At 51.5% G+C, this 16,229-nt stretch overlaps 1 protein-coding gene and 1 long non-coding RNA gene across 3 annotated transcripts in view; one reads left to right on the forward strand and one right to left on the reverse strand.

Moving 5' to 3' along the window:
* Positions 1 to 9,320, forward strand: part of RBPMS2 (RNA binding protein, mRNA processing factor 2) — a 24,076-nt gene extending 14,756 nt beyond the window's left edge. For both annotated transcript variants that reach the window (XM_016192223.2, XM_016192224.2), the window contains 4 exons: positions 3,301 to 3,363; positions 3,475 to 3,625; positions 4,412 to 4,563; positions 8,165 to 9,320. In XM_016192223.2, the coding sequence (XP_016047709.1) occupies positions 3,301 to 3,363; positions 3,475 to 3,625; positions 4,412 to 4,563; positions 8,165 to 8,227 (429 nt within the window). In that variant the 3' untranslated portion in view covers positions 8,228 to 9,320. The remainder of the gene's footprint in view (positions 1 to 3,300; positions 3,364 to 3,474; positions 3,626 to 4,411; positions 4,564 to 8,164) is intronic.
* Positions 9,152 to 16,229, reverse strand: part of LOC132533402 (uncharacterized) — a 21,252-nt gene continuing 14,174 nt past the window's right edge. The window contains exon 3 of the long non-coding RNA XR_009545257.1: positions 9,152 to 9,289. This is a non-coding gene — a long non-coding RNA (uncharacterized LOC132533402). The remainder of the gene's footprint in view (positions 9,290 to 16,229) is intronic.

Genomic DNA, 16,229 nt, shown 5'->3' on the forward strand with positions numbered 1-16,229 from the left:
GAAGGGCGCTCCACTGCCCCACCGCCCCACCCCGGGCCTTGTCTGTCCTCATGCTGCTCTGCCTGCAGTGTCTCTGAGCAGCCTTCTGGAGAGATGTTTCCATTTCCATTTCTATGTACTGAGAGAGGAGAGAGAGAGCAGCCAGAGCACAGGGCCACCATCCACGCCACCATCCACAGAGCTCCCATGTGGCACCAGGGCTCAGACTCAGGAACCTCGGTTACATTAAGATGTTGGGTGGCGCACCTGGTTGAGCTTATGTACAGTGTGCAAGGACCCGGGTTTGAGCCCTCAGTCCCGCCTGCAGGGGGAAAGCTTTGCGAGTGGTGAAGCAGTGCTGCAGGTGTCTCTCTCTCTCCCTCTCTGTCACCCCCTCCCCTCTTGATTTCTGGCTGTCCCTATCTAATAAATAAAGATAAAAAAAAAAAAGTGGTCTGGGAGGTGGCACAGTGGATAAAGCCTTGGACTCTGAAGCATGAGGTCCCATGTTCAATCCCCAGCAGCACATGTACCAGACTGATGCCTTATTATTTCTCTCCTATCTTTCTCATGAATAAATAAATAGAATCTTAAAAAACACACACACAAAGAAGGGCAGGGGAGACAGCATCATGATTCTACAATAAGACTTTCATGGGAGTCGGGCGGTAGTGCAGCGGGTTAAGCGCAAGTGGCGCAAAGCTCAAGGACCGGCGTAAGGATCCCGGTTCAAGTCCCCGGTTCCCCACCTACAGGGGAGTAGCTTCACAAGCGGTGAAGCAGGTCTGCAGGTGTCTATCTTTCTCTCCCCCTCTCTGTCTTCCCCCCTCCATTTCTCTCTGTCATACCCAACAACGATCAATAACAACAATAATTACAACAATAAAAAAACAAGGGCAACAAAAAGGGGAAAATGAATAAATAAAAATTTTAAAAAAAGACTTTCATGCCTGAGACTCAGAGGCCCCAGGTTCAGTCCCCCCACACCACCATAAGCCAGAGCTGAGCAGTGCTCTGGCCTCTCTCTATATATCTTTTTCTCTGTATGTCTCTGGAAAAGAAAACAAATAAAATATTTTAAAAATATATATCAGCTGAGCTGTGTTGGCTCCAGGCTCCTCCTCCCCTCCCCCAGCTCCATAGACCCCTTCCCCTGCCTGCCCCGTCAGCTCCAGGCCTCTCCCTGGCATTTATTTATTTATTTTGGATAGAGACAGAGAAATCAAGAGGGAGAGGGAAAGAGACACCTGTAGTACTGCTTCACTGCTCATGAAGCTTCCTCCTTGTGGTGAGGACTGGTGGGCTTGAACCCAGGTCCTTGCTCATTGTAGTGTTTGCACTTTACCAGGTGTGTCACTGCCCAGCCCCTCCCCCTCTCCCCCTCTCCCCCTCTCTCCCTCTGGCTTTGAAGAAGCCACAGCCTGTCCAGCTCTGGCTGTTGGTAGTGCTGGGGATTAAACTTGGGACTTCAGAGCCTCAGGCAGGGAAGGCTTTTGCATAAACATTCTGCTGTCTCCTCTGCCTTACATCATTATCATCATCAACAACAAATTATTTCTTTTAAGCAGCACTCTTTTAAAATTTTTTTTCAATTATATTTATTTATTGGATAGGGACAGCCAGAAATCAAGAGGGAAAGAGAGATAGAGAGGGAGAGAGACAGAGACACCTGCAGCCCTGCTTCACCAATTGCAAAGCTTTCCCTCTGCAGGTGGGAACCAGAGGCTTGAACCCTGGTCTTTGCGTATTGTAATATGCATGCTCAACTAGGTGTGCCACCACCCACCCCCTTTAATTTCTTTATTGGGGGATTAATGTTTTATAATGAACAGTAAATACAGTAGCTTGTACATTTCTCAGTTTTCCACATAACAGTACAACCCTCACTAGGTCCTCTGGTGCAGGACACCATTAAGCAGCACTCTATTCAACTCTGGTTTCTGGTGATGCCAGGGATTGAACCTGGGGCCTAAAGGAAGGGGAGAGAGAAGGAGCCAGTTTTTTTTAAAATTAATTTATTTCCCTTTTGTTGCCCTTGTTTTTTATTGTTGTAGTTGTTATTGTTATCAGTGATGTCATCATTGTTGGATAGGACAGAGAGAAATGGGGAAGAGAGGGGGAGAGAAAGACAGACACCTGCAGACCTGCTTTACTGCCTGTGAAGCAAGTCCCCTGCAGGTGGGGAGCTGGGGGCTGGAACAGGATTGTTATGGTGGTCCTTGTGCTTCGTGCCACATGCGCTTAACCTGCTACACTACCACCCAACCCCCAGGAGCCAGTTTTTTTTTTTAAATATATATTTCCTATTGTTGCCCTTGTTGTTTTATTGTTGTAGATATTATTGCTGTTGTTGCTATTGATGTCATTGTTGTTGGATAGGACAGAGAAATGGAGAGAGGAGGGGAAGACGGGGAGAGAAAGATAGACACCTGTGACTCCCCTGCAAGTGGGGAGCTGGGGGCTTGAACCGGGATCCTTATGCTGGTCCTTGTGCTTTGTGCCACGTGCGCTTAACCCGCTGCGCTACCGCCCGACTCCCCAGGAGCCAGTTTTTATGCATTGCCACTCTATTCTCTGGCCCTTTTTTAAAATGTCTTATTTATTGGGTAAAGACAGAAATTGAGAGGGAAAAGGAGAGAGACCTGCAGCCCTGCTTCACCTTTCATGAATCTTCCCCCTGCAGGTGGAGACTGGGGGCTTGAACCTGGGTCCTTATGCATGGTAATGTGTGTGCTCAACCATGTGCACCACTGCCCAGCCCCTGTAAGATTTTTTGTTTGTTTTTTTGCCTCCAGGGTTATCGCTGGGGCTTACTGCCTGTGCTATGAATCCACTGCTCCTGGAGGCCATCCCCCCCCCCATGTTGCCTTGTTTACCTGCAAGTTTGGTTTTTTTTAGTTCTCTATTGAGGCCTGAGAGGTGGTGCAGTGGATAAAATGTTGGACTTTGAAGGATGAGATCCTTGGTTCAGTTTCCTGACATCATATGGGCCAGAGTAATACATTAGTGTTCTCTCTCTCTTTCCCTCTCTCCCTTTGTCTTGGGCCAGGAAGACAGCATAATGACAAGCAAATAATCTTTTCCTGGGGATCCGAGGTCCCAGGTTTGATTCCCTGCACCACCATAAGCCAGAGCTGAGCAGTACACTGGTTAAAAGAAATAAAACATAAAAATGAAAGTATCTTACTGGAAGAATGAAGTCCCCACAGCCTGGGATAAATCCTCTGCCCATGGGCCTGGGGTCAAAGACTTGTGGGTGAAGAGATGGGAGCCCGGGAGACATGTGAAGGCTCTCTTTCTCTCTACTACCCACCCCTCTAGCCTGTTGGCTTTGTGATCTTTGACAGTCGGGCACGGGCAGAAGCCGCCAAGAATGCTTTGAACGTGAGTAGACGGACTTCTCTCTGAACACAGCCCCCACCCCTGGGCAACTGGGGGGACCCCCACCCGCCAACTTCGGGCCACTGCCCTCCCCAACCCCGTCCTTCCTACCAGGGTGTACGCTTCGACCCCGAGAACCCACAGACTCTGAGGCTCGAGTTTGCCAAAGCCAACACCAAGATGGCCAAGAGCAAGCTGCTGGCCACGCCGAACCCCAGCAGTGCCCACCCCGCGCTCGGGGCACACTTCATCGCCCGCGACCCCTGTGAGTGCCCTGCTGTCATGCCCGGCCTGCTACGGGAAGGGAAGCATCTGGAAACGTCCTCGGGCTCCCAGTATCCGCACTGGCACTTCCTTCCTTCCTGCCCTGGGGCCTGTCATGGGGGTAGACCTGCCGTCCCAAGCCCCCTCTCATTTCTCAAGGCTCTCTCTATCTAGGAGCATCTTCTGTCGCAGTTTTTATTTCCTCCTTCTCCCTCTCCTCTTTTCTTTTCCAGAGCTCTGCTCAGCTCTGGCTGTTGGTGCTGCTGGGGATTGAACCTGAGATCTCAGAGCCTCAAGCAGAAGAGTCTTTTGCAGAACCATTATGCTACCTCCCAAGCCCTAAGATTTATTTCATGTGAGATACAGAGAGGGTTCCTAGGACCCAGGTTTGAGCCCCCTCCCCCACCTGCAGGGGGAAAGCTTTGTGAGTGGTGAAGCAGTGCTGCAAATGTCTCTGTCTCTCTCCCTTTCTATCACCCCCTTCTGCCCTTTCAATTTCTAGCTGTCTATCCAATAAATAAAGATAATGAAAGAGAGAGAGAGACACCAGAGAACCTCTCTGGTACACGTGGCCCCCACAATGGTACTGGGTGACTCAGGCACTGGAGTCCTGTGCTCTACCTGTGAGCTGTCTCTACAGCTGCTCGAGTTCCCTGAAACAGAAAGCTGCTCCCTGGTGGGATCAGCATGGCTTCTTCCCTGATCTTGGGGTTGCTGTGGGCTCTCTTTGGGGGCGGAGTGGGCAGCGGCTGTTTGACCCTCAGGTGGGGACTTGTCTCCCTCTCAGATGACCTGATTGGAGCAGCCCTGATCCCCACGACCCCTGAGGCCTGGAGCCCCTACCCGCTCTATACCACCGAGCTGGCCCCTGCCATCTCCCACGCCGCCTACGCCTACCCTGCTGGCCCCGCGGCTACCACGGCCGCCCTGCATGCCCAGGTGAGCCCTGGGGACGTGGGGGTGGGGAGACAGAGCTACCATCCCCAGCGGCCCTTCTAGACCCATCTTTCTGTTCTGTCAGAGTTGGGGATGGGCACAAGGCACCCCTCAACCGCCACAGCTCTCTGCTTGGAGCTGTCCATGGGGCTCAAACCCAGGACCCCATATGTGGCATGCCATGTATGTTGACATCCCAGCTCTGTGTCTTAATTCTTTTTTTGTTTTCAATTGACTTACTTATTGGATAGATAGAGAGAAATTGAGGGGGGGGGAAATAAAGAGACATCTGCAGACCTGCTTCACCATTCATGAAGCTTCCCCCCTGCAGGTGAGGACCAGGGTCTTGAATCCATGTCCTCGTGCACTGTAATGTGTGTGCTCAACCAGGTGCACCACTGCCTGGCCTCTTGATTCTCTTTTTATTTATTTATTTATTTATTTATTTTTTGACATGTATTTTCCCTTTTGTTGCCCTTGTTTTTTGTTTTTTTAATATTTATTTATTTTTCCTTTTTCCCTTGTTTTATTGTTGTTCTTGATGTCATTGTTGCTGGATAGGGCAGAGAGAAATGGAGAGAGGAGGGGAAGACAGAAGGGGAGAGAAAGACAGACACCTGCAGACCTGCTTCACTGCCTGTGAAGCGACTCCCCTGCAGGTGGGGAGCCAGGGGCTCGAACCAGGATCCTTGAGCCGGTCCTTGTGCTTCGCACCACATGCGCTTTACCCGCTGCGCCACCGCCCGACTCCCTGCCCTTGTTTTTTTTTTTTTTTTAATTGTTGTTGTAGTTATTGTTATTGATGTTGTCATTGTTACATAGGCCAGAGAAAGATGGAGAGAGGAGGGGAAGACGGGAAGAGAAAGACAGACACCTGCAGACCTGCTTCACCGCCTGTGAAGCGACTCCCCTGCAGGCGGGGAGCCGGGGGCTCGAACCGGGATCCTTATGCCAGTCCTTATGTTTTGCACCATGTGTGCTTAACCCGCTGCGCTACCGCCCAGCTCTCGATTCTCTTATTTCTTTGTGGAGCCAGACCCTCATGCCTGTGTGGCTTCAGACTCCTCCAGCCTGCTTTTCTGTTCAGGCAGATGGGGACAAGATCCACAGCCCTGGGGTCCCTCTCCCTTCCCCATGCCACAGCTTGTTGCCCCCATCCACAAAGATCTCCCTGGCCTCCTGCTCTGCTGGCTGAGCGTTCCCTGGCCTCCCCGGGAGAAGGAAGGGTGACCTCAGTCTTGCCCCTCTGCTCTGGTGGTGCCTTTGTCTGGCCCAGCCAGGCCCTTCCTGTCCCTCTCTGCCCTCTGGGCCCTCTGTGTGCAGGTGGCTTCCTTGAGGGCTCTAGCAGCCTGGTGGCAGCTGTGCCACATCCTCAGAGCCCTGTGGGGACCTGTTGTCACTTAGGTGCCCTGGCAGCTAGTAGGGCCTGCCATGTGCCATGCACACTAGCATCTCCTAAGGACCAGCTGTTGGCATTCTGCTGGGTGCGTGGTGTCAGGCCTGCACTGTGCAGAGTCCTGCAGCGAAGGGGCACTGAGGTTTGTCTTCCAGAAGCTTCCACCAGCTCCCAGGGGTCTGGCCTTGCTCTTACATTCTCTTTCTCTTTTAAATATTTGTGTATTTTTCATTTATTGGATAGAGACGGAAATTGAGAGGGGAGGGGGTGTTGAGAGAGAGAGAGACACCTGCAGCCCTGCTTTACCGCTCGTGAAGCTTCCCCCCTGCAGTTGTGGGGACCAGGGGTTTGAACCCAGGACCTTGAGCATGGTAATGTATGTGCTTAACTGAATGCACCACCACCCAGCACCATAGCACTCTCCTCTCCCTCCCTCTCCCTCCTTCTCTCTCTTTTCCGCCACCAGGATTATTATTGCTGGGGCTGGCTGCCACATGAATCCACTGCTCCCAGTTTTCCCCCTATTTTTTCCCTTTCTATTTTATTGGATAGGACAGAGAGAAACATGAGATGAGGAGGGGGAGCTAGAGAGGGAGAAAGATAGACACCTGCAGCCCTGCTTCACTGCTTGTGAAGCGACTCCCCCCTACAGATGGTTTGAACCGGGGTCCTTGCGCTCGGTAATATGTGCGTTTAACCAGCTGTGCCACTACCCGGTCCCCCATTATTTATTTATTTGTTTGTTTTTATTTAACCAGAGCACTGCTCAGCTCCGGCTGGTGGTGGCACAGGGGGTTGGACCTGGGACTTTGGAGCCTCAGGCATGAGAGTCTCTTTGCACAACCATTATGCTATCTACCCCTGCCCTGTCCCCCTTTTTTTAAAAATATTTATTTTCCCTTTTGTTGCCCATGTTGTTTTTTTATTGTTGCTATTATTATTGTTATTGATATCATCGTTGTTGGATAGGACAGAGAGAAATGGAGAAAGGAGGGGAAGACAGAGGGGGAGAGAAAGATAAGACACCTGCAGACCTGCTTCACCGCTTCACAAGCGTCTCCCCTTCAGGTGGGGAGCTGAGGGCTCGAACCGGGATCCTTGCGCCGGTCCTTGCGCTTGGCGCCATGTGCGCTTAACCCGCTGCACTACCACCCGACTCCCTGCCTCCCATTTTTTAAAGACTTATTTTTATGTATGTATTAATGAGAGGGCTAAAGAAATAACTAAAGCATCATTCTGGTATGTGCCAACCTGAGGTTTCAGGCGCCACCTCCTGGGCCACCTGGACACTTTTTTTTTTAAATTAATTTTTAAAACCAGAGACCTGCTCAGGTCTGACTTATGGTGGTGCTGGGGATTGAACCTGGGATCTTTGATTCCTCATTCCTCACAGTCTTTTGCAGAACTATTATTATTTTTTAAGAGTTGGTTTTTTTTGTTTTGTTTTGTTTTGTTGGTGATCCAGGAGGTGGCACAAGTATAGGATCCCAAGTGTGATCCTCAGCATCGCAAATGACAGAATGACACTCTGGTTTCCTCTCTCTCTCTTTTTTAGATTTTTTAAATCTTTTTTATTACTGAATAGAGACAGAAATCAAGAGAGAAGAGGAAGATAGAGAGATAGACACCTGCAGCCCTGCTTCACCACTCATGAAGCTCCCCCTGCAGGTGGGGACTGGGGGCTTGAACCTGGGTCCTTGTGCGCTGTAACATATGTTCTCAACCAGGTGCACCACCACCCGGTCTCCCCCCCCCCCCTTTTAACCAGAGTACTGCTCAGTTCTGGCTCATGGTGGTACAGGGGATTGAACCTGGGACTTTGGAATGGGACATGAGAATCTCTTTGCATAACCATTATGCTATCTACCCTGTTCTTTTTCTGCATCCCTCCACCCCTCACCCAAAGTAGTAATGACACACACATACATAGGAGCATTGCTCTGGCTAAGTGTAGTACCAGGATTTGAACCCAGAGCCTCAGGTTTGCAAAGCACAAACCCTAACCCACTGAGCCACTTCCCAACAGATGTTTCTATTCACTGAAGAGTGTGGGTTTCTGAGGAAAGCAGAGTCTGACACATGCGGTGCTGGGGATGGAACGCAGGCAACTCAGGCACCTTCCCAGCCACCCCTGGGTGCCCTCGTGCCCCGGGTCCCTTTGAGGGGTGAGGCCGGTGCCCCTTTGGCTGACGGCGGCTTCTCTTGCAGGTGCGCTGGTACCCGTCCTCCGACTCTACCCAGCAGGGGTGGAAGTACCGGCAGTTCTGCTAGTGCTCCCGTAAGTCCCCTCCTGGGGCCTGGGTTCGAGAGCTCCACGGTGCTAGGCCTCTCTCCTCTCCCTCCAGGTGGCCTGGGCCTGGACTGGGGACAGTTAGAGACAAAACCTCCCCCCAGCTTCCAGCAACCCCGGGCTGCTGTGGAGGGTGCCTCCCTCCAGACTGTGAATTCACCAGCTGACTGCGTGTCCTCGGGCCTGTGGGTTGGGGCGCCCAAGCCCAGCCTGGAGGCCCCCCCGACCCAGCAGGGCCTGACCTCTGGTCAAACCGTGTGCTGGAGCCCCCCTCACTCCCTTGAAAGAGGTGGTCCGTTCTTGCACGTTCTCTGGCACGAGCGAAGACACTTAAACTGTGTATATGTGAGTGTACAGTTTGTCCCCAATACGTGTCACCATAGCAACAAGGCCCCCCGGCCACTGAGGCATCACCAGCCCTGGTCCCCTCCACGCCCCTGCCCTGCACCCACGCTACTTCAGCAAGGACCTCCACCTGCTCCCCCCACCACACCCCCCCACTTCAGGCCAGACCCCACTGGGACCACCTCCAATGAGAGAGAATGTTTTCTTTTTCTTTCTTCCACGTCTAAGCCGGCCTAGCCCCTTCTCCGCCCACGGCTCACTTCTGTGTCACCATCGCCGCCACCACAGCCACCCCCATCACTCTCCCCACCCACCACCCCTGCCCCACAAGCCCTCATTCTGTTCTAACTGGCCGAGCCAACCAGAAAGTGAAAGTATTTTTGTAGCCTGTGTAACCAAATATTTATGCATCATAAAGGATTTTTCGTGTGTGCGATTAATTATTCAAGAGCCCGGGCAGCCCTGTCAGATGAGGTTAGCGTTGTGTTGGAGGCACGAAGAGGAAAGAGGTCCCACTCATTCTCCAGCCGGCAGCCCCTCCCGGTTGGGTGAAGAGCAGAGAGAACCTCGTGCCGTTTTATTTTATTTTGTTCCGTTTTGATTTGTGGGTGTTCCCAGCGAGGCCGGCCTGCCGACAGGCGGGGAGAGACCCGCTGCACAATGTTGGGGTAGAATCCTAGGATGTGAAACTGCAGAATCTATGAAATGCAAAATAAAAAGATCATCTGAGGACCAACTCTCTGACCTTTGCTTCCATGATGATGGTGGGGGGAGGGGGATGTGATTTCCCCCCCCCCCCAGATCCCTGCTCATCTCTGGCTGATGGTGGTGCTGGGGATTGAACCTGGGGTCTCAGAACCTCAGGCATGAGAGTCATTTGCAGAACCATCATACTGTCTCCCTGTTGCCCATTATTTCATATATTTTATTTTGAATAGACACATGTTGAAAGGGAATGGAGAGAGAGAGAGAGACAGGGAGAGAACTGCACACCTGCTTCCCCCCTACAGGTCAGGACTGGGGACTTGAACCCAGGTCCGTGTGCATTCAACCAGGTGCACCACATCACCTGAGGGCCCTTGTTTATGTTATTGCCACCAGGATTCTTGCTGGGGCTTGGTGTCCACACTGAGACCCTACCACATCCAGTGGCCACTTTATTCTTCTTTTTTCTTCTTTTCTCCTTTTAAATTGATAGAACAGAGAAACTGAGAGAAGTGAGGAGATGAAGAAGAGAGACACTGGTGGCTCTTACCCACTACCTCCCCTCAGGTGTGGACCAAGGGGCTTGAGCCCTGGCTTCTGTGCGTGATAACATGTGCTCAATGGACGCATAACCGCCGGGCCCCTATTACTGTTTTTAAAGGTTTGTTTATTATAAAAGAGAATGAGAAACCAGAGAGCAGCCCGGCTCTGGCCTAAGGTGGTGCCGGGGATTGAACCAGTCACCCCGTGACATACGATGAAAACTCCTTGGTAAAGGATGGGGCCCAGGGAGGGCCCCCAACTCCTACAGAACCCAAAGGCAACGCTGGTGCCCCTAGGAGGTTGTGCTGCTGGCCATCCCAGCCTATGGAGGCCCAGGATCCCGGGGCATCCTAACTCCTGGCCTGCGCAGGTCTGTTTCCCTGCATGTACTTGGTGCTCTGGGATCTTGCCTGAGACTTGAAGGCGGGCACACTTAGCTACTGGCTTTGCTGGAGGTCTTCCCATCCACTCCCATCCCCCCTCCTTGGGAATTTTTTTTTTTTTTTTTGCCTCCAGGGTTATTGTTTCGGCTCGGTGCCTGCACTACAAATCCATTGCTCCTGACGGCCCTTTTTTTTTTTTTTTCATTTTATTGGACAGGACAGAGAGAAATTGAGAGGAGGGGGGATAGAGAGGAGGAGAGAAAGACATACCTACAGACCTGCTTCACCGCTTAACAAGCGACGCCCCTGCAGATGGGGAATCGGGCTCAAACCTGGTCCTTGTGCTTACTGCTATGTGCGCTCTGAAAGGTCTGCCACCACCCAGCCTGGAAAATTAATCAATGAATCCCAGTCCTGCCCTGGCTTTGGGGGCTTGGCTCTGGTGTGTCTTGGTAGATGAGCTTATCAGCCATTAAAAGCTAAGAGAGGGCCAGGTGGTGCACCTGACTGAGCGCATATGTTGCAGTGCATAATGACCGAGGTTCAAGTCCCCATCCCCACCTGCAGGGGGAAAGCTTTGCAAGTGGTGAAGCAGGGCTGCAGGTTTGTTTTTTTCCCCTTTTGTTGCTCTTGTTTTATTGTTGTAGTTATTGTTGTTGGATAGGGCAGCAGGGGAGTTGCTTCACAGGCGGTGAAGCAGGTCTGCAGGTGTCGCTTGTCTCCCCCTCTCTGTCTTCCCCTCCTCTCTCCATTTCTCTCTGTCCTATGCAACAACAATGACAGCAATAACAATAACAACAATGGCAACAAAAGGGAAAAAACAGCCTCCAAGAGCAGTGGATTCATAGTGCAGGCTCCGAGCCCCAGCAATAACCCTGCAGGCAAAAAAAAAAAAAAATGCCTGGTGATCAGGGAGGTGGCACAGGGGACTCTCATGCATGAGGTCCCAAGTTTGACCCCTGGCATCACATGTGCCATGTCTCCTCTCTTACACAAATCTCAAAACAAAATCAACCCTGGTACCCAATGGTAGATGCCATGGCACCTGGGGAAATGTTTGTTTCTCTACCTGAACAAGAAAAAAAAAAGTGGCCCAGGATTAGTGAAATCACACATCTGTGAGGCCCTGGCTCTACAAAAAGTAAGAAAATGAGTAAATAAATAAATATATTTTTTAATGGAAAATTGGCCAGGTTACTCAGATATATGGTTGTAGTGTGCTGGGTTCATTCCCTAGAGCCAAAGAGGATGGATGGGTGGATGGATGGATGGATGATGGACGGATGGATGGATGGACAGATGTGGAGTCTGGTCAGCCACAGGTCCTAGAAGAAGCTGGGGGGACCCCAGAGGTAGGGTGGAGGGAGTGATTGGCTGTTTGCCAGGAGAGGTGGCTGCTGCCTGACCCACCCCCCACCCCCAGCCCTGTGGCAACAGCCGGGCATTGAGACCCCCCACCCCATGCAGGAAGAGGCTGCTCTGTGCCGCCCCCAACACCCGCCGGATGCCTGACCTACTTCTCAGAGGTGGTGAATTATTTAGTTGGGTGGGGACCGTCTGCCAGGGACTGAGGAGCTGCTCCAGGATTTAACGCCCCTGTTCCTCTGCCTTCCCTGGGGGGACCCTCTTCACGCTCTGTGAGCAGGCCAGTTGGATGGGACTGGGGAAGGGGGTGCCCCAGGCGTTCCATGGGGGGGGATCTCCAGCTGGATGGGTCTTCTGCACAGAAAAGTGCCCTGGACAATTATTTGGACTGAACTTGGGGGGATGCCCCCAACTGTTAGACACCCACCCCACAGCACTCGGGACCACTCCCCACTCTTTTTTTTTTGCCCCCAGGGTTATTGCTGGGGCTCAGTGCCTGCACTGTGAATCCACTTCTCCTGAAGGCTATTGTTTCCCCTTTTGTTGCCCTTGTTGTTTTATCATTGTTGTGGTTATTATCGTTGTTATTGATGTTGTTGTTGTTGGATAGGACAGAGAGAAATGGAGAGAGGAGGAGAGAAAGATAGACACCTGCAGACCTGCTTCACCACCTGTGAAGTGACCCCCCTGCAAGTGGGGAGCTGGGGCTTGAACCGGGATCCTTCTGCTGGTCCTTGTGCTTTGCGCCATGTGCGCTTAACCCGCTGCGCTACCGCCCAAACCCCCTCCCCACTCTTTGCAGAAAGTTCTCACTTTCCACCCAGGTCGGTCCTACATCTGATGCTGATTCAGGTTCCTTGCTGACAGGACTCAGCCTCCACTCAGCATGGTGGTCTCTGCGCCCCTCCCTACACCCTCCCCTCCATAGTTGCTACCCAGAGCTGAACACACTGCTGCTGGATGCCTGGGACCCAGGAGACTGCCCAGCAGGTGGGGCGCAACCTTACCACAGGGGCTGCCCTGGCCCTGCGTGAGAGCACAGGGCACAGCACAGGGGAGTCACAAGGTGGGGGTGCTGTGCTGTGGTGCTGTCCTCATTGTCGTCCCCTACCTGTGTATATGTTGGGACAGGGGGACGGGGGTGGTGCAGTGTCTGAACAACATGAGATCCTGAGTTCTGTCCCCAGCACAGAATGGACCAGAGGGATGTTTAGGTAACCACCCCCTCATATTAATACATCCTTGTATCTTTTTTTTTTTTTCTTTCATTGGGTCAGGGAGGGCTTGGGGTACAGTGTAATGGTTCTGTAGAAGATGGGTGGGGGTAGGTAGCATAATGGCTCTGCAAAGAGACTCATATCTGAAGCTCCAAAGTTCCAGGTTCAATCCTCCGCACCACCACCAAGCCAGAGCTGAGCAGTGCTCTGGTAAACAAACAAAAGACTCTCCTGCCTGGGGCGGGGATGCTGACAGGGGCCGTGAGGTTGGAGCGCCCTCTGGTGGCGGCACTGCTCCCAGCCGGGCACTAGTCTTGCTCCCTCAGAATTTTCCTCCCCTCCCCTCCCCTCCTCTTTCTTTTTTTTTTTTAATTTTTTTATATTTATTTATTTATTCCCTTTTGTTTCCCTTATTTTATTGTTGTAGTTATTATCAATGTCATTGTTGTTGGATAGGACAGAGAGAAATGGAGAGAGGAGGGGAAGACAGAGGGGGAGAGAAAGACAGACACCTGCAGACCTGCTTCACCGCCTGTGAAGCGACTCCCCTGCAGGTGGGGAGCCGGGGGCTCGAACCGGGATCCTTTCGCTGGTCCTTGCGCTTTGCTCCACATGCGCTTAACCCGCTGTGCTACCACCCGACTCCCCCCTCCTCTTTCTTCCTTTCTTCTTTCTCCCTTTCTCTCTTTCCTTTTTCCTTCCTTCCTTCCTTCTTTTTTTAACCAGAACACTGCTCAGCTCTTGTTTATGGTGGTGCAGTGGACTGAACCTGGGATTTCTAAGACTCAGGCATGAGAGTCTCTTTGGATAACCATTATGCTATCTACCCCCTCCACCCCCCTCTTCCCTTTTTAAAATAAGCCTTTTTAAGTTTTATTAATTTATTATTGGATACAGAAGGAAATTGAGAGGGGAGGGGGAGGTAGAGAGGGAGAGACAGAGAGACATCTGCAGCCCTGTTTCACCGCTTGTGAAGCTTCCCCCCTGCAGGTGGGGACCGGGGGTTTGAACCCGGGTCCTTGCGCACTGTAGTGTGTGTGCTTAACCAGCCTGGCCCCCCTTCTTCCTTCTTTTCTTCTTTCTTTTTTTTTACTTATTTATTGGATAGAGACAGCTAGAAATCAAGAGGGAAGGGGTGACAGAGAGGGAGAGAGACAGAGAGACACCTGCAGCCCTGCTTCACCACTTGTGAAGCTTTTCCCCCTGCAGGTGGGGACCGGGGGCTTGAGCCTGGGTCCTTGTGCATTATAGCATGTGTGCTCAACAAGGTACGCCACCACCCAGCCCCTCTTCCTCTCTTTCTTTCTCCCTCTTTTTTTTTTTAAGATTTCATTTATTTATTCATGAGAAAGATAGGAAGAGAGAAAGAACCAGACATCACTCTGATACATGTGCTGCTGGGGATTGAACTCCAGACCTCATGCCTGAGAGTCCAGTGCTATATCCACTGCGCCACCTCCACGACCACACTCTTCCTCTTTTTCTACCTACCTACCTACCTTTGTCCCTCCCTCCTGCCCTCCCCCTCTCTCTCTTTCTCTGGCCTACTCATCTCTGGATCATGGTGGTGCTGAGGACCTCGGAGCCTCATGCCTTCAAGTCTGGTGCTCTGAAAGGTTGAGCTGCCTCCCTTGCCTTATCTGGGAGGCTCCCTGGGAATTTAGAAGAACACATCACTGCCGTCCTGGGGCTGCTGTCGGGCCCAGGCTAGCACCGCTCCCCAGCCCCATGGAGGCCCGGTACTACCGATACACAGATGCTAACCAGGGGCTTCATGTCTGCACCCGGCTGAGACGTCTCACATGCGACCTCTGCTCAGGGTTGACTTTGTCCTTCAGGGAGAGAGACAGAGTGAAAGGAGAGAGGCCTCAGCATCACAGCTCCCCCCCCCCGCGCCGTGCCGCCTCACGTGATGCCAGAGCTACACCCCAAGCTGTATACGTGACAGAGTATTTTCTCTGCCTAGTGAGCCGTCTCTCCAGACCCTACTTTAACATAAAAATAATTATCTTGATTTTTTAATATATTATTTATTTCGATGAGAGATACAGGAGAGGGGAGAGAGACAAGAGCACTCTGCTCAGCTTGGGTGCTGGGGATTGAACTTGGGACCTTGGAGCCTCAGGCATGAAAGTCTCTTTGTGTAACCATTATGCTGTCTCCCCAGTCCTATTATTTTAATTTTTTTATCTAATAAGGCAGAGAGAAGTTGAGAGGAAAGGAGACACCGGCAGGCCTGCATCACTTCTCCAAGAGCTGCTTCCCCCTGCCGGTGGGGACTGGAGGCTTGAGCACAGTTCCTTGTATAGATAGTAACGTGCACTCAGCCAGGTGCGCCACCAGCCAGCCCTCAGAATTATTTATTTATTTTTGCCTCCAGGGTTATCGCTGGGACTGGTGCCTGCACTACGAATCCACTGCTCCTGGAGGTAATTTTTCCCCTTTTGTTGCCCTGTTGTTTATCCTTGTTGTTGTTATTGCTATTGTTGTTGAATAGGACAGAGAGAAATGGAGAGAGGAGGGGAAGATAAAGAGGGGGAGAGAGAGACAGAAACCTGCAGACCTGCTTCACCGCTTATGAAATGACTCCCCTGCAGGTGGGGAGCCGGGGGTTCGAACCGGGATTCTTGCGTATGTCCTTGTGGTTGGCGCCATGTGTACTTAACCCGCTGCTCCACTGCCCAGCCCCTTATGAATTTATTTTTAGTCATAATTTGTATTTTCTTGTATTTTTTTTTTTTGCCTCTAGAGTTATTGCTGGGACATTTTGCCTGCACCACGAATCTCCTGGAGGCTCCCCCCTTTTTAAAAAGAATTTATTTATTTATTTATTTGTCCATAAGAAAGATAGGAGGAGAGAAAGAACCAGACATCACTCTGGTACATGTGCTGCTGGGGATTGAACTCAGGACCTCATGCTTGAGAGTTGGATGCTTTATACACTGGACCACCTCCCGGACCACTTTTTTTGTATTTTTTAAATTTTTATTTATTATTTACTTATTCCCTTGTTTTATTGTTGTAGTTATTGTTGTTGTTATTGATGTCGTCGTTGTTGGATAGGACAGAGATAAATGGAGAGAGGAGGGGAAGACAGAGAGGGGGAGAGAAAGACAGACACCTGCAGACCTGCTTCACAGCCTGTGAAGCGACTCCCCTGCAGGTGGGGAGCCGGGGGCTCAAACTGGGATCCTTACGCCAGTCCTTGCTGTGCTAGCGCCCGACACCCGTATTTTTTTAAATTTTAAAAATTATTTATTGGATAGAGACAGCCAGAAATCAAGAGGGAAGGGGGAGATGGGGAGCAAGCAGTAGTGCAGCGGGTAAAGCGCATATGGCACAAAGGGCAAGGATCTGGGTTCAAGCACCCGGCTTCCCACCTGCAGGGGGGTCGCTTCACAAGGAGTGAAGCAGGTCTGCAGGTG

This window comes from Erinaceus europaeus, chromosome 16, assembly GCF_950295315.1.
Source record: "Erinaceus europaeus chromosome 16, mEriEur2.1, whole genome shotgun sequence".
In the NCBI taxonomy this organism is placed as follows: domain Eukaryota; kingdom Metazoa; phylum Chordata; class Mammalia; order Eulipotyphla; family Erinaceidae; genus Erinaceus; species Erinaceus europaeus.